Here is an 18,432-nt window from a genome sequence, read left to right as displayed (position 1 = left end):
GCCTGCTCAGCCAGATGGTGTTTATTACGATATCCTCGTTTCACATGCATGCACGCACACACACACACACTGATATTACTGTGTAACATGATGAGCGAGGCAGTGCAGTGTTATTTTTGCACTAAGCCTTTGATGTCCTCTTGTTCTTTTTTACTTCTTCATCGCACACACACAGTCTCTCATTGGCGTTTGTTCCTGATCGATAGATAATCGGGTCAAGCAATTCACGTTACTGATCGTCTCCAGGGAAAAAAATGATATGATCCCTGCGGACACTGGAGGCTTCTTTAAGAAAAGAATGACCCACAGAAGAAAAAGAGCTTCATCTCAGGAATTTATCTCCGTCTACATAACCTGTGAATGTCGACCAGGGCAAGGTGCCAGTGGCCGGAAGGCCAAGCTTTTTTTCTAGGATTTTGAGCCCTTATATCTCATTAGTACTGCAGACCTCCCAAATCCCACCCCAGCCCTCCAAGACCAAACTAAAGACTAAATCTGCTCTTGTTCAGACCGATGGATCCATCGGTCTGAACGAATTGAAGCAGTTTCACGTCTGTGACGTAGTGGAGACAAACCAGCGCTGAAACTTCACACGTGCATTCTGGGTAGCATGTCAGACTGGTGAGTAACACCTGAACTTCTTACGTCTGAGCCCTGCCTCTCTGTTCAGAAAGCAAAGATTTAACACATGACATGCGAATGTCTCTGTGTGTCTTCCTTTCCTGTGTTTCAGGTGTGAAGTGTTGGACAGGTAAGCCTGCTTCTGAACATCCTGCAGGGCCTCAGTGGTAGTTGATATGTCATCCCTACATCACCATACAAATGTCTGAGTAATGACTGCCTGTGGGCACTGCGGCAGAGCTGCAGCCACCGCCTATTCAGGGCGAATCGAGGAGGAAGAGTTAACATGACCGGCAACAGACGTCCTGCTGCGCTTTCCCCGTCTAACTGTTCCCAGGCACAAACCTGGAAGTTTTCATTTCTCAACTCGGCCGCCAGCTTCCTTGTTCTCCTGACCTAGCCGAGCCGCCGCAGAGGGGGTCAGGTCAGCTACCCCACCAGGAAAAGCTCATTTTCTCACATCTCCTGCTGCGCGCCGCGAGTCACTGGCTGAGGGTCAGAAAACGAAGATGGACTGTCTTCACTCCTGCGGCGCCGCAGACATACAGCAAATCAGATTCATGACTTACAGGAGCACGCAAACACACAATGAGAGAAGCGTCGTTATCGGCAGAGTTAAAGCTCAACAGCTCACCAACACGTGACTGTGAGCAGCAGGCCGCTGAAGCAAAGGCATCAGTGAGGAGTTCCTCCGTTCATGAACATCAACACGCATTAAAATCAGATGTTTTAAGACCAGAACGAGCTGCGTGTTGCCGAAGTTACTGTAACTAAATGAAGCTGTCGCTCTGCCGGCTGTACGTCTTTATTAACGTTCATATTCAGACTTTAAACTAACGTAATCTCACTGCTGCAAACGTCTCTGTTTGTGTACCTGACGTGATCCTGCAGAGAACTGCTGAGCTGTTTGTGCTCTACAGTTTCCTTCATCTCTGCGCACAGCGCTCTGCTTGCGGTAAAACAACCTCCTGCAGACACGTCCTCCCGCCCACACTGCACATCAACTTCAGCCCAAATTATCATCTGTGCTCAGAAACATGTGGGTGAAGTCTTCACCTGCAGGACCTGCTCTGTCCTGCAGGTCTTCACCTGCAGGACAGAGCAAGACCTGAGCTTGTTCTGATGACGTCTGTCACTCCAAAAACAATGAACACTCGTAGCTTAAAGCTTAAAACCACATCAGGAGCAAAGTAGTAAATCACATGTGCACGATTTATTTCAGACTTAAATCCTGCAAAAGCATCGACAATAAGCCGCTAACAGCTGTGTGAGCACACCTTTAACCTCTAACATGACATGACTGGATTTTTACTGCATATGTGGTTTTCTTTTTTCATTCCTCCTAAGTCTGATCAGTGAAACATGTCTTGGGTTAAATGTCACCTTTCGGGATAAACATTTTATAAACTGCTCTGTCTGAACAGAAGCTGGAGCCTCATCCTAATGCACCCGGCTGGGACCCGATCCAGGACCCAGATCTCAGATCAGTGCCCAGTGAACCTGCAGGGCGCCACATCCATCCACAAACAGCCGGGTTGCATTCCTCGCCTGCTAGCCAACATCCCACTGCTGCCGTTTCCACTTGGCCCTTAACACAGCACGGCGATAGACATCTGATGGGGGGAGGGCAAATCAGAGGAATAAATACCTGATGATATCTGTCTGAGAGAGTCCCATCAGATATCAGCACCCATGTGCCAAACAGTAAAATAAGAGAAGAAGATGGAACCCTGCAAACACAGGAGGAGGAGGAGGCACAGGGTGAAGATTATAAAGATTATCAGTTTTTTTTCAGACAAAATGACTCTTACAATTTGAATTTGTGTGTACAAGCTCCTCCATCACAATAAATGTGAGAATGAGCAGACCCGAGCGCCTCCTCTGGGACGCACAGGGTCACGCCCGGGCTCTGGCTCAGACCGAGCTCGGCGCAGCCAGCCAGCCAGCCAGCAAGCCTCAAAGGGAACAGCCAGCGATGACTTCCACTTGAATGTGATGTCATGCCTCTCATGGATTTCTGTAGAGCTTTCCGTGGCGGCCTCCTGAGAGGAGGGAGGAGGCAGAGGAGGAAAGGCCAGTTGTCCCTGCAGTGGGGATCTGGCAGGTGATGAGAGGAGCTCTGCTGTGTCCTGCTCACAGAGAGAAACGTCCTGCTGATACCGCTGACACCAAGACCTTTTTTTCCTCTCCTCCATCCTTTCCCCCTCTTCAGGCAGCGCCGGCCTTTTGCATTATTTATCCGCTGCTAGTTTTTCTACCTGTTTTCTGAAAGCACTGCAGATTTTTCACTTGTGCACAGACAGAAGCCTGAGATGCCGCCAGGCAAATGTCAGTATGTAACAGCATAATTTCACATGTTTATTCAGTGATTACATGACTGACGAATCAGAAAAGGGAGGATGAATCTGTCCTTCTGAGTCACATCTAACTCCTGGGATTTTTTAAACAGAAAACACACAGGTTGAATTGAAAGTAAGCTGCTGATTGGTGGAAGTCCAGCACAAAAGGAGGGGGAAAACTGAGAAGCACAGACTTTGTTTGATTTAATCACCAGGAAAATCTTTCTACATTCTGACTTCTGTCCTCACTGCAGCAGCTCATCTGAAGGACTGATGACGTAAACCTGACCCCACACCATCTCTAACACTGGCCCCTGGTGATGACATCCAGCTGCAGTGTCATCACAAACATCTGACAAACACACACACGAGATAAAAGCCATGCCAACACTGGAGCTGACACCTCGCCACCTGCTGGAATCATTCATGCAATCTTTGTATTGATCGATGAAATAAACCCTGAACATCGGCGATCAAGAGAAGAGGGAGAAGCTGAAAACATTATCCCACAGATGCCTCGCTCCGGGGTCTCTCATCTCGCTGAGTGAACACAGGTCACGGCTCTGGGACCAGTTCACCATGCCTCAGTTATCAATCAAATGTTTTCACGTAAAAAAAACGCCTGCATCAATTTTCTTTATTGCAATAACATGACTGTAGTAATAAACGTCGTGACTGGATCTCTTGAGTCAGGTTCGGTTCGACTGTCACTCTGAGTTTTTCAAGCAATGAACCCGCTCGCTCACTTTTCTGCTCATGCGGGTCGAGTTATGTCGCATGGGAATGTCGGCCTTTCAGTGAAGCCGACACACTTCTGGGGCACTTCTGGCTGAAGCCGAGCAGGCACATTTAGGAAAATTACATAAATCACCAACATCTAAACATTTCCCTCCTCCGGTGCTCTCGTCCTGCACGGGCTGCATTATATTGGTTGACCTTAAGAAAATCACACTACTTCAGCTCATCTGGAAACTCATGAGGATTGATTGTAAAATGATGAGACCCTGTTAGCTGTGACTCTCCGAGTCAGCACTCTGGGCTAAGTGGAAATATGGCGAACGTCAAATATAATTTCCATGGCCGCAGAGTTTAGCGGGAGGAGCGGAGACGGAGAAACTCTGAATCATTACTATGAGCTCAGCCAGCTCTGATGCAGGTGATTCCTCTAATTTGTTTTCTTTGTGGAAGTGGGCGCTCTGCAGGCGTGAATGCAAGCAGCACTTCTCCCCATCATTTATCTTACTTTCAAGGTCATTACAGCCATTTGTGTGATGCTCGGCTTCCATCAAAGGTCAAACCTCAGAGTGTGTGTGTGGTTCCACTCACCCACGATATCGAACCACTTCTCCCGATGCGGCTCCGTCAAGATGACGCCCACCATCTGAGCGACGCGGTCTGTTTCTATGACAGCAAAGTTGATGTGTGGCTCGACGAACACGATTGGTTCCGCAGAGGCAGGCGGGAGGGCGATCCACTCGATGTTGAGTCGAGCGGTGGATGAATAGGACGGGCTGCCCTGGTCTGTAGCTTTAATCTGGAATAAACAGAGAAACTAAACAGGAAGCTGTGACACACCTGCACATCCAGTCCAGCAGGTAACTGAAAACACTTCCAGCTCACGTCCAGATGTTTTCTTCAGATTCACCAAAAATGACGATTACACCGTCACTCATGTCGCCGCGTCAGATGAACTATCAGCTGAGGGCCTGGACTCACTGGTTACCTATGGTAACTATGGTAACAGTCGTGCCACATACAATAACAATCGCATACTGCTTATGTCATTTTGACTCTAGGGGGCGCTCTGACTGAGTCAGGATCAACACATAGATGCTGACAGACTGAAGGTGTTGCACAACGAGCGCATTCTGAAAAATAAAAAAGACATGAAATTCCTAATTTTTGGGACACAAATCGCAAGTGTGTGTAAAAAAAATCCTTAAATAACAACGGTGAAAAAAAGTGATGATGAGATCCTGACGTCCTGATTTAAGGATGTCAGAGGTGGAAACACATCTGAGGAAATGTAATAATCCGTTCAGAGAGCCGACTGAGCCGGAGCAGAGGTAACCTACGATTATTTTACTATTTCCGTATTGTGAGTGCACTTATTGCCAAATGCAGTGGTCTGATTGGTCAGATCTGTTTGCATCACAAAACATCGGAAAAATTGAGCTTGATAAAATAATCATACATGCAGTAAATTCATCCAATGAGTAAACACTGCGTTAACAACAGGTTTGTAACAGCTTCAGATTCATCAGCCGTATGAAACGTTGACGGGACAAGTAAACTTGCTGTGGTGAAAATTTCTGCAGCACCTACTGTGAGAATATTGTAGCTTTCGGGCAAGAAGTCGCCGTGCGATGTGACCACGCCCGTCACTGGGTCGATTTCAAACTGCTCGTCCACGTTTTCCTGCAGACTGTAGGTTACTGCCGCGTTCGGGCCCTCGTCGTTATCCTGAGCGAGTATCCTGCAGACTTCCTGTTTGCCACCGTCGTGACGCCGTTCAGGCAGCTTGACGTCAAAACGTTTTTCCATGAACTTGGGAGGGTTGTCGTTGGCATCTAGAACCTGGATCACAACGGTGGCGGTGGAGCTCAGAGCCGGAGATCCGTTATCCGACACGATAACCTGAAGGTGAAAAAGAGTTGGAGGGTCAACATCAGAATAATAAAAGCACGATTGATCTTTATATTTACTTTGACTTAATTTTAAACCACTAAATGAATTTCTTGGGGTTTTAAAGCTACGACAAAGATTGCTGGAGGCGGGGGTATTTTTGTGTTGCTGCTAAGAGTTTTCCTTTATTAGGAGTGGGGGAGGTTGGGGTGGAGATGTTCTCCATGTGGTCATGCACCTGTCTTATTTAATCATTAGTTATTATTCATCTCTGGCTCTGTTCCTCAGCTTGTCTTTGTCCCACCTTCCTCCCCTCACACCCAACCCGTCTGACCCTCCCTGAGCCTGGTTCTGTTGGAGGTTTCTTCCTGTTAAAAGGGAGTTTTTCCTTCCCGCTGTCGCCAAAGCGCTTGCTCATAGGGGAGTTATCTGCCTGTTGTTGTTTTCTCTGTAGTATCATTACAAAAAAATGGAGAAGGCTGAGAAGGCTGTTGTTCTAATTTGGAGCTCTATACATAAAACTGATTTGAATAGATAATATCAGAAAAAATAAAAATGGTCTCAGATGGACGGCTCAAATCTCTGAAACTTTGGGTCTGTCCTGAAATGTCACACCAGTTAAGGAAGATTAATTTCCAAGCAGCTGAGATACATTTCTTTTAGTCGGTAGCCAGAAATGTGGTTTGATTTTCTGATGTTGAAATATCTGAACCAGCATCTAAATGTTACCAGTCACATGCCTTTTCTTTCTGCTTTTATCTCATTACACACCTCCGATTGTCCACATAACAACAACATAATTAAATGTAATGACTGTGCACTGATTCCCATTTCTGTGGAAGTTTTAAAGTGGAGCTTCCAACTGAAGTAAAGCTTGTTTCCCTGAGGAAGAATTCCAGTTTTCATACTCTCAGCCTCATGCACTCTTAGTTACACGGTTCATTTATGCCATGCATTTTTTTAACCATATATATCTTAAATATTTAACATGAGCCAACAACACAAACCAACAGAGACACACTAAAAGATGAACTATTGGCCTTTAAAAAAAAAATATTGGAAATAAATAAATAATAATGATCACAACACATTCGGACGGGGCAAAAAAACCTTTTTCACTTTTATTTGTTCGTCTGAAAACTTTCTCGAAAAAATCGTTATGTGTGGGGGGGTTGTGCTATTTCCTGACTCACAGGTCAGCGATCGACTGAACGATCACTAAAATTATAGCATTAAAAAAAGAGCAGCTTCCACACTGACGTCACGTTTGGTGCTCGTTACCCGTGTCAGTAAAGCAGCGAGCACTGCTGTGTATTCTGGATTTATGGGAACGTCGGCGATTCACAGCAGAGCTGGATTTGTGTTCCTGTTTCTGCATCGATCTGATGGGAAGAGAAAATGTTGTTTATCAGAGTCTCACCTCAATACTGTGCTCCGGTTTATCCTCTCGATCCAAAGCTGAGACAGTGCTGATAACACCTGCAAACACAAACACACACACCAAACACAGGTGCTGTTAGCAGGAAGTGAGAGTGCAGGTTACACATAAACAAACAGAGTTGGGAGTTTTTGTGTGTGTGTGTGTTGTGGCGGTTGGGAATGGAGGCGGGTGTCCCTGAGTAGTAACAGAAGAAAACACATTGTATTTTACAGCTCTTGATGTTGTTTCTGTTGTTTTTGTTTTTGAGGGTCACTCAATGTTTGTTTATGTCACTATAAAAAAATTACAACAAACAGCTAAAAAAAAGATGATGATGATGATGGCGGTGTGATGCAGTGCTGAGGTGAAGTCGACCTGAATAAAGACTGATACAGATATCAAACAGGGACAGAGTGAGCGATGGATCGCGTGATAAACTTCTGAAGCAGAGAACAAGCCGCCTTCAACACGACAGAGATCGCATCGAGGAGCTTTGCAAAGGACTTTCTTCTGTTTGTCTAAAAAAAGAAACAGCATCCATTTTTTTTGTATTGTTTAATATCAAGAATAAACTTTCAGAAGACATTAAAAAACCTCCATTTCCTTCCGCTCTCCACTTCAATGTCGTGGGGGCGGGGGCTGGAGCCCATCCCGCTGCCACCAGGCAAAGGCTGGGGCGTCCGGACTCGATCGTTTTCTCACAGAAACTGGAGCTGTCGGTACTGATGCTGGCAGAACAGGAAAAAACTGGAGGCCCATAAACTCAAAATAACCAACAGGAGACAGAAGCATAGAGCGGCTGCTCATAAGGGGAGGGCATCACCTTCAGCATGGCTGGGAGATACGGGAAGCACCTGTGTCACATTACAGGACCAGTGGAATTTACTGTTGAAAGACAAAACCACTATTTTGTCATCCAAAGCTGCTCTACAGTTGGAAATTAGCAATTTGGGTCACCTTACACTCAGAGCACAACACTGACTGATCACTGGGAGGAGGGGTCACTCACAGCCAATCAGATGCTTCCGCCGCATCCGCCTGAGCTCAGTCGGCCTCTGAACTGTGTGACAGGTGATTATCAGACACCGCGAGGGAAACCACGGCTGACAGTTTGCTGAATCAGCGTGTTTAAGTGTCTGCAGCTGCTGGGAGAAGCGTCCTAGACACACAGCAACAGGCTGGGAAAATACAAGTCTCTGTGTCTCCAACCAAAAGAGGTGTGGGAGCTGCAGACAGAGGAGGGGGTCGTAAGTGCTGCAAAAGAGGCCCCACTGAGCGTCATCGAGTCCTTTTATGACAGAGCAAACAAGCCCTGCTGGGAGGGACAGGTGGGAACGTTAGAAAGTGTGTTCCTGTCATTAGTGCAGATGTGGGAATCACGGCTAAAGCCTCGTCCCTCCCCACCGCCTGTTTTCACTCAGCCATCCAGGACGCCTGTCAAAACCACACGAGGACAAACAGCTGCTTCTGCGTCAGGGGCCGTTCATTCCTTTTTCGCAGGATTCACATCACATTTTTACGTCTCTTCTTTTTTGAATGTGGACTAGTTTCACTTGCTTTTTAATTCAGACATCGCAAATTTCTGAGAACTATTTCAGAAATGCCAATGAGAAAAAAGTTTGAGAATTTTTGTTTGTATGTTACTGAGGGGTAATTAGCAGGTATCTGTGTCTGTGTGACATTCCCACTGAGTCTGTGGATTCAGCTTGATAACAAGGTCGGTGGAGCCTTGGCACTCCAACCTCTCATCCACATACAGTCACTCCTGCCTCCAAAAAGCCAACATGGCAACGGCCAAAACACATTAAGGCTTCAAAGCTGGGCTTTTGGCTGCATCCTTCCTTTACACAGTGTATCGTTCCCGTCTCGATAGACGTAATAATTCAGTCTCAGGCTCTGAGACTGAGAATGTGCTACCCAAGACAGATTTCATATAAAAGTTGGTCTCAGGTGTTGGACTCTTTTTCATGTAAATTTGTTAATAGTAAGAAAAATATCATACATCTTGGTGAGTGCTTTGTGTACATCAAGAATATAAAATACACAATCGCATCATATCACTTTTTGAATCATCAACAGCCTGCAGCCATTTGAGGAATTTGCTGTTGCAAAATGCTAATGAAGTGGGCACATTCCTGACTTGCCTGGCCTTGTCAACAAACAAACACATAATGAAGTGTTCCACGAGATGCTTTTTCTCAAAACACACACGACAATGTTTCATGTGCATTTCTGCATTAAAGCACGAAGCTTCCTCGATTCTTCTCGCCTGAAACGGACACAGCGCTGTGGTCATGAGTCACTTTCATCTTGTCAAGGCACGAGTGGTTTCACCCTCATATTACTAATAAGAGGTTCATTTGTTAACAGTAAGACAAGGTGGGTCATGTTCCAAAGAGGAACAGGTTCCAGGTAACATGATCTCCCTCTGCTTACGCCGTTTTTCTAATCTATATAAGCTAGTACACGATATTTCTTTGATTCTTTGTTGTCAAAGGATTTTAAGGACAGCTCAGTTTGCTGTCTACAAGTAAAAGTCAGAGAGGATGTCAGCACATCCTAAAAGTCTGTTTGATTTAAGCTATGACAGCCTGTGCTCCGACATGGCTCCAGGAGTGTTAGTGACCACTGAAGGCAGAAGATGAGGTCCCAGTTCGAGTCCAGTTCATCCCATATGAGCTGAAAGAAGCTGAGGTCAGAGCTCTAGAGGCCACAAACTGGCAACTAGGTTTCCTGTTGATTTGGACTTCAGTGAACCACAAAAACCAGTTGCAGACCTCGAAGTCAAAAAGCCTGTTTAGCATTTGTTCTGATGTTTACTGGACCTGTGGAAGCTGCGATTTAATGTAAAAACTATTAGCAAGAGCTCCAACAGCACAAATGTGGTCCACAGTAGGGGTGGGTTTTTATAATCGATTTATCGATTAAAATCAATTCTGGCTTGGATAACGTGAAATCGATTCATTAAAAACATAAACATCGACATGTATTCACTCTTACTTTTACTGTTTTGCTTCGACCACGATGCACAGCTCTCTCTCTCTGTACTTCAAGAACAGTTTTTCTTCATTATTCGCTTGCTTGTTACGCACAAGTCTGCCGTTGTTTACAGCGCTGTCGGCTGACGTTTTTTTTCTTTCCGTTTTATATACTTCCAAAAAGAAAACCTAATTTCTGCCGTTCAATACTGAACAAATTTAAACTTTTTAAAATTATGCAAAATGCAAAACACTTAACTGTGTCTCTAATAAAACCGCTGTAACTTCAGAGGTAATGTTCATTTATTGATTAATGGATTTCTTTCGTTTATGATGTACTGCAGAATATTTTTATAAAATCCCAGGCCAGGAAAATCACCTTCATGTTTTTCTGTGTTTCTGTGCATCACAGCAGATGCCTTTAAAGGCATCTGCTGTGATGCACACACTTTTGATAAAGTCTTGCGTGTGTCAGCTTCCTTTTTATAGATACAAAAATATGTAAATGTACTGATCTGAATTATAATATTTCTGACTGTCAAAATTTCCCAGATTCAAATCGAATTGAATCGAATCGAATTAAATCGAATCGAATTAAATCGAATCGTGGATCAATTCGGGACCTTGTGAATCGGAATTGAATCGATTCTAGAAATCAGTGACGGTACCCAGCCCTAGTCCACAGGTCCAGTTCAGGAACTCCAGCTAGCTGAGGAGAAGCCTAGCAGGCAGCTAGCAGCTACAGCCACTTGTGTCACCAGCAGTGTTGCCAACTTAGCGACTTTGTCGCTATATTTAGCAAGTTTTCAGATCACCTTAGCGACTTTTTTTCTAAAAAGCAACTAGCGACAAATCTGGCGACTTTTTCTGGTGGTATTGGAGACTTATTTATGATGACTTTTTGACATGAAAACGCGTATCGCTCTTACTCTCAACAAGCAGCGGTGTTGCCGTGAGCACCTCACCCGTGCCAAAGCGCTCACAGGCGGAGGATAGTCCTCCCCAGCTGCTATCAGGGCAGGAGACGTTCACACCTGTGTGTCCAAACGGCAAATGAATCGCGCATGAGCGAAGCCGCTGCTCCCGCACTGACTGTAACGCAGTCTGTTCTTCTTTTACTCTTATGCTGTTTTGTGGATCACAAGGTTTAAAACTACTTATAAACACACACTCTCACACACACAGTAACTCCACCAGAGTGCCTATTTCAGGTCACTTTTGCCGGTCCAGGCCCAGAAAAAGGAGCAGGGTTGGAATTGTGACATTAAAAAACAATAATTGAAAGAAATTTAATTTGTAGTTCTAAATAAATTCCAACTGCATTTAGGACGTTTTTTACTCACTTTGTCTCTTCCACGATGTTATTTCTCTCTAAAACACCGTAGGTTACAATTACATTAGCATGACCAATTATGCAAATTAGGCGATGACGTCATTTGGCAACTTCTAGCGACTTTTAGGACAGCCAATAGCGATTTTCCTTACTGAGGAGTTGGCAACACTGGTCACCAGCCACCCGTCAGTCAAAGAGACCACAGCCCTAATAATGCACGTTTATTTTTGCACGTTTATTATCACTGCTGGAGCCTCTGCTAGATGTTAGAGGAACTTCAGGTTTTAGGAGTTTTTTTTACTTTAATTATTTTTAGTTTGCAGCACAGGGATAAAAAAAATAAAACTTCGGTCAGTTCTGCAAGAATTTGGGTCAGTGTCAGTCAGCTGTCCTCAGCCTGCAGCCTCAGAATACAAAAAGGTTCACAGAGATTTAATAACCCCTTTTCAGCAAAACACTATTCATCCTGTGCTTCTATGCATGAGTAAATGGATACCAAATACACCTGCATTTATAGAAAAATACTTGTTTGAATGTGACACACTCCAGCTGGCAGCAAACCTTTGCCCCGTCTCTGAGCGACATCTCTGTAATCCCTCGGTACACTGGCCTCGGGGCGTGGACAAATAGCATGTTAGAGGACAAGGACAGGGCTGGTAGCGGCTGGTAGCATCACAGCTAATGCTGCGCTCAATAGCTTTAACTTCAAAGTCCTCGCCAGGTGATTCAGCTTCAACTGTCAGCGAGGAAGGCAGAGATGTTTAGGCTTCCTCATTGTTCCCGTCATGCTAACTCAGTTTTTATTTCAGGTCGCACGTGACTGACTCTGTGAGTGACTCTCAGGGAGCTCCCTGTTGTATAGGTATAGACAGACCTAGCTTCCGCAGCACATACTGCACTCATGCTTGCAACACTGCATTTGCAAGCATGCATATGCTTGTTAGCTTTTCACCCATGAATCAAAATGTAACACGTACAGATATACCAAAACACTCTGCAACAGAGGCCTGCCAGATGTCCTGCACACACAAAGGGAGTTTGAATCAAGATGTAAATCAATTGCAATGAGAGCATGAAGTCTCTTTTTCTGCTCGAGCTGCTCGTGAAATGCCAGAATGACGCTGAGCAACTTGATCCAATTACATCCCAGAGTTCCTGTATTTTTGCCTGCACATATGCTGCTCACTGAATGCTTCAATACCATGATTCAGGGGTGAGAAATGTTTAAGTGGGAGGGAGGAGACGTGAGCCAAAGCTGGAAAACTGGAAAATTGTACTTTTGTACTATATTCTAATAATAAATTCAATAACAAAATAATTATAGCTGCAATTAAAAACACAATGTCTACCTGTTGGATGGAATAAGTGCTAGGTCTGGAAATTATTTTTTCAATCTTATGAAGGTTTAGGAACTTTAAGGACAGAGTTCAGAGTACTGACCATGTTTTTATTGGTGAGTACTCATAATTAAGGTTAAACACTCTTTGTACAGCTGGGGGCAGTTTGGCCTTTCTCCATGTACTCACGCTTCCTCTCACAGTCCAAAGACATACACCAGGGGTGTCCAACTCCAGTCTTTGTTCCGACACACCTGAATCACATGAATGGCTTGTTATCAGGCCTTTGCCAAAATTGATGGCATACTGAAGAGGTAATCCAACCATTTTATTCAGCAGTGGTGGAGTAGGAATGCATCTAAAAGCTGCAGGACAGTAGCTCTCAAGTTGGACACCCCTGACGTTAAATAAACTGTTGAGGTTAAATTGACTGTAGGTGTGTGTGTGTCTCTCTGTGGGACAGACTAGCAAAGTGTCCAGAGTGTATTCTGCCGCTCGCCCTGTGACGCTGCAGCCTTGAATTGGACAAGTTAAAGAAAAGGTCTGGATGGATAAGAAATTCTCCAGGTTAGCTTGCCATTCAAAACTTGGTGTTAAAATGTTGTGCCTCAGTTTGCGACTGAGATAACTCACATGATATCACCTTGTTTTACCTTTCTGAGCCAGGAAAACTTTCTGTGATATGTTGAAATTCATCAAGGTCTCCTTTGATTATATTTTTCATTGAAGAGTATTCACCTGTGTTAGGATCGATGTCAAAGTGCAATCGGTGAGATTCCAGCATCTGGAAGGAAAGCTTCCCCTCAGAGGACGTGTCCACATCTGTGGCTGACACCTTGATGACGGATTCGACCGTGTCCACGTTCTCTGGGACAGATGCAAAATACATCGGCTGGGAAAGTTCGGGAGCATTGTCATTAATGTCCAGGACCTCGATGAAGACGTGAGTCCAGGTGATCAGAGGCTCAGTCCCCAGATCGGTGGCGTAGACGGAGAGCCAGTAATGAGGCGCCGTCTCGCGGTCCAGCATCTCTGTCATACGAATCACACCTAAACACACCAACGGTACAGTTAAATCATTGTTGTCTACACTGGTATTCACATGTTTCAAACATGCTGCCCTGCCTCAGGAATGAATCACTTATCCATCTAATCTGTTCATGCTTAATCACTGTACAGCCCGGGAGGAACTAGCAGCCACTTGCGCCGTCACTGAGCTTAAGGTGTCTCTTTGCATTCAAAAAAAATCTGGAAAGGAGCCCAGACGTGGGTTGTGAAATTTTAAGTTATTCCCTGTTCAGCAAAATGTGTGACATATTTGTGTTAGCTTAATACGCTAGAAAAGAGGCCCGCACAGAGGCCTGAACACAATGGAAATGTACTCCTCTGCACAGTGGTCTGAAGAGGCTGTTTAAATGTTGATGCCCCAAGTGAGAGATAATGAAGCAGCAACGTGGAGACAAAGACATATTTCAGCATAACTCTTTTGTCACAGTGAACGCCATTCAGTCTGATTTTATTTGAGTCTTAAGTACAGCAGCAGGCCAATGGAATACATTGTGATACGCTGCAAGGTCGCAGGGTATCCTCTGCAAAGGATATGCTGATGGAAAAATATACAAACTACTTTAACAACCCCAGACGAAGAACTGCTTCTTCAAGCAAGTACACGTCCCGTTCTATCAGAGTGAGCACATGAGCATACAGCTGTAAAGTTCAATGCAGCACGAGGCGTGTCAGAGAGGTGGAAAAGACAAATGTTACCATGCAACACTTGTGCCGTTTAATTTATGCTGCAGTGCTAATTACTGTTTACAGAGCACAACGGTTCTGACCTTTGACCTTTCTACTGAGAACTAGTCTATAATCTTTACCCTTCACTGAAGACACACTCTGCTAAACAGTGCTTTATTTAGCAGGTGGTTAGCTTTGGCTTTCAGTCAGATTGGTTCTTAGCTCCTAAACTTTGTTTCTATATGGAAACCTAGTGTGTTACCAGGTGAGATTTAATGGTGCAACCTTTGGAGAGGACAAAGGCCTTTTCCCAGTCTTTCTGCTAAGCTAAACTATGAGAGCGAGATCAGGCTTCACATCTGACTAAAAATTGCTAACATTGCTTTTCTACTTTTTAGATAAAAACATCACAACAACAAAAATTGAATCACCAAGTGTTAGTTACCTGCTTCCTCATCAATGGTGAACACTCCTAAGCCAGAACCATCATGGATGTGGTACCTGACAACCCCGTCTCTGCCCAGGTCTTTGTCTGAAGCCGTGAGAGTTACCACAGATGTCCCTACAGCTGAGTCCTCCTTTACCAGAGCTTCATAGACGAACTCTGAGAACACCGGCCGGTGGAGGTTCTCATTGACATCCAGAACCTCGATCTCCACGAAGCATGACGATGACAAGGAGCGAGGGAGGCCGTGGTCGACTGCCCAGACTGTGAGATTGTAAGATGGCCGCCTCTCAAAGTCCAGCTCTCTCTCGAGGGTGAGGGCGCCGGTGGAGGAGTCGAGATGGAAGATCCCGCTCTCTGTGTTTTTGAGGTTATAGGTGACAAGGCCTCCACTGCCCAGATCCAAGTCCATGCTGTCCACCCAGACAAGCAGCGTGCCCACAGGAACATCTTCTGGAACTTTTATTTTATGCACTTTGGGCACAAATTTGGGTGGGTTGTCATTTATATCCTGCAAAATCACCACCAGGTTGACAGTGGAGAACAGCTGAGGGCCGACTGTAGCCTGGTCTCTTGCTTCAATCAGGAGATCATGCTTGGGTGAGCTTTCTCGATCCAGTCTACCCGTCACAATCAGCTCTCCGGTGAATTCATCCATCCTGAACATGTCGGTCATTGTCAGGAGGGAATACTGGACTTTACCACTCATATCTGAGTCCAGGTCTGCTGTGCGACATGTAAAAATAACCGAATTCACCTCTTTGTTTTCAGGCACGTGGATCACGTACCTGGGCTGATCGAAAACAGGAGGATTGTCATTGACATCCATGATGTTAACGGCAATGAATTTCCACGCAGAAGTTTGCGGTATTCCCAAGTCATAAACAGTGATGTTCAAAATGTAGAACCCCTTTCTCTCTCTGTCAAGTGGACAAACTAGCCGAAGATCACCAGAGAACGTATCAATGGAGAAACAGCCATCTTCATTCCCACTCGAGATGGCGTACACAAGCTTACTATTAAACCCAGAGTCGTTGTCTGTTGCTTTGAACTGAACAATGGTTGAATTTAATGGATGGTTCTCGACAAGATCAATCGAACTGGGAATGCTTGTATCAAACTTGGGAGAATGTCGATTGGTGATGTGGATATCTGAGAATGTGTCCTCCTCCTGATTGATTAAAATGGGTTTGATTGACTTGATTAGTTTATCAGTGACCTGTTTGGCAATGCCAGTTTCCTTGCAGTGCAGCGTTCGATCTTCACCTCGGTTAGTAATGGTTACCCTGACAACCGATGCTTCAGAGTGATGCTTCCCATCGGTGGCTACAACTCTCAGAGTGAATGAACCCTGCAGCAGAGGGATAGGTTGTTTCAGGGAAATGACTCCAGTCACAGAGTTGATCCCGAACACTTGGAGCTCGTTCCCTGACTCGATGACATACCTCAGCTGCTGCAGCTCATCTAAATCAATAGCTGACAGCTTTGCGACTTCGTGTCCCACAGGTAAATCCAGAGGTACAGTAACATTGCAGCCCACCTGCTCGAACAGAGGGATGTTATCGTTGATGTTGTTCAGAGTTATTGTCACAGGGCTTTCGCTGACCTGACTGAAGGGGCCGCCGCTGTCCGACGCCCAAACTCTCAGGTGATACCGCCGTTTCATCAGTTCATAGTCCAAGTGTTCGGAGGTAGAGATGATGCCCGTGAATGGATCTATTGTAAAAGGCAAAGGGCCTGAATTTGCAATTGCGTAAGTCACAAAGCCGTTTTTGCCTTTGTCTTTGTCTGAAGCTGCTACTTTCAACACGCTGCTGCCAACAGGGCTGTTTTCATCCAGCGTGGCCTGATAGGATGTCTGTGTGAACTCTGGGCTGTTGTCGTTTTCATCCGTTATCTCCACCACGATGTGAGTTTCAGCTTCACCGTGATTGGCCATTACATCAAACTCATATCGATCTTTCCTCTCATAATCAAATTTCCCTGTAGTTATGATAATCCCAGTTTTAGGATTGATCTTAAAGTTAGAGGTGTCTGGATTGTTCTTGATACTAAAGGTAACGTTAAAGGGAACTGAGGTGACAGAAACCTTAAGTACATGAGTCTGTGGGGGTGAAAACTCACTCAGAGTCACAATGTAGGTGTCCTCCAAAAATGCCAGTGGGCTGTAATGATAGGCTGGAATGTGGATTTGTGTGATTGGAGAGAGGAAACTTGGCAAGCTCCTGTCTTTAGCTTGCAGTGAAAGATTCAACCCAAAACGAGCCTGAGACCAGATAATCCTCTTTGTAGAGATCACTTGGAAGTCACTGCCCTGCACACCTGAGGGGATTACCTCAAACCACTTGTGGGGATCCCCTCCAATGATATTGAGGGATTCCACTGGCTTAACTCCTTCCTCCACATGGACATTGATATCTATTTTTCCATCTGCAGACACTGTAGCTTCAGGGGGCGGTGTGATAACTGGAGATGCCATGGTCATCTTTTGTATGTTTACAGTGACCCTGGCGACATTCCCAAATTTCTGAACACCGGATATCTTTTTAGTCCTGTCCTCTGCTAATACGGTGAGGTCGTAGCGCTGTGCGCGAGTGTGATTGAGCCTCTTGATGAGGCTCACCGTGCCCGTGAAAGGGTCAACAACAAACGGATGAGCTCTGCTGGTGAATGAATAATAAAACTCAGCATTGCTCCCAATGTCGGCGTCTGTAGCACTGACTTTGGTGACACTTGACTTTAGAGGAGCGTCCTCCCTGATGGCCACATTGTACGATGCCGGGTAGAAGAGAGGCTTTAAGTCGTTGGTGTCAAGCACCTGGACGAAGACCTTCGTCATTGCCTCGAAGCCAAAAGTGCTTTCCTTTGCCTCCACAGTGAGAGTGTACGAGTCTCGGACCTCCCTGTTGAGGAGAGCCGAGTTGCTGCTGCGCGTCTTGATCCTGAGAAAGCAGAAATTTCCGACTTTGACTGCCTCTGCTTTGAAGAAGCTGTCATCGTCACCTGAGACGATGTTGTACTTGATGTCCCACAGCGGATCTGTCACTTCAATGCCCATCTTCACCTGCGTCTCAACGTACATCCGCGGGGCTGAGTTCTCGTTGATGGCAGCGTTGTAGAGGTGGTGTGTAAACAGCAGAGGAGAACTGCCTTTTCCCAGTCTATAACTACCTTCAGATCTTGTCACACATGTGAGGACTGAGGCAAAAACAAGAAGGATTGCTCCTGAAGCTGCCATCATAATCCCCTTTTTGAACATTTTCACATCTGTAAAAAAGACAGAAAAGAGAAGAATAAAAGTCATGTAAGAAAAGCCTTTAGGGAGAGACAACAGCTGCCTGTATCACACGACAAGACATGAAATGTACACTCCAAGCTATTTTGTAAATAGACCAATCACTTCCCTGAAGCTCGAGCACAAAGAGTACAACAGAGAAAGCATATTGACACAACAGCCGAGGGGAGGCTGCGGAGAGGCGTCTCACTCTTGTCCTAACTTGTCTTGACAAAACGTAAAACCAGTAAAACGCTGGATTGTTTCAGGCCAACAAGCTTTTTCAGAGAGTTGGCAGCCCAAATACCCCCTAATCATTTCTCTGA

The 18,432-nt window shown here is 45.2% G+C and overlaps 1 protein-coding gene across 2 annotated transcripts in view; it reads right to left on the bottom strand.

The window, feature by feature from the left end:
• The window catches only part of fat2 (FAT atypical cadherin 2), a 94,821-nt gene that overhangs the window by 61,187 nt on the left and 15,202 nt on the right, over positions 1-18,432 (bottom strand). For both annotated transcript variants that reach the window (XM_085471751.1, XM_085471759.1), the window contains exons 2-6: positions 14,833-18,099; positions 13,392-13,703; positions 7,006-7,064; positions 5,286-5,597; positions 4,287-4,494 (exon numbers count right to left, since the gene is read on the bottom strand). In XM_085471751.1, coding sequence (XP_085327877.1) covers positions 4,287-4,494; positions 5,286-5,597; positions 7,006-7,064; positions 13,392-13,703; positions 14,833-18,091 — 4,150 coding nt within the window. In that variant the 5' untranslated portion in view covers positions 18,092-18,099. The remainder of the gene's footprint in view (positions 1-4,286; positions 4,495-5,285; positions 5,598-7,005; positions 7,065-13,391; positions 13,704-14,832; positions 18,100-18,432) is intronic.

This window comes from Copadichromis virginalis, linkage group LG2 (genome assembly GCF_057382275.1).
Source record: "Copadichromis virginalis isolate Kocher_CV1m ecotype Utaka linkage group LG2, C_Virginalis_male_GT1.1, whole genome shotgun sequence".
Taxonomy (NCBI): Eukaryota; Metazoa; Chordata; class Actinopteri; order Cichliformes; family Cichlidae; genus Copadichromis; species Copadichromis virginalis.
This window is presented reverse-complemented; position numbering and strand designations above follow the sequence as displayed.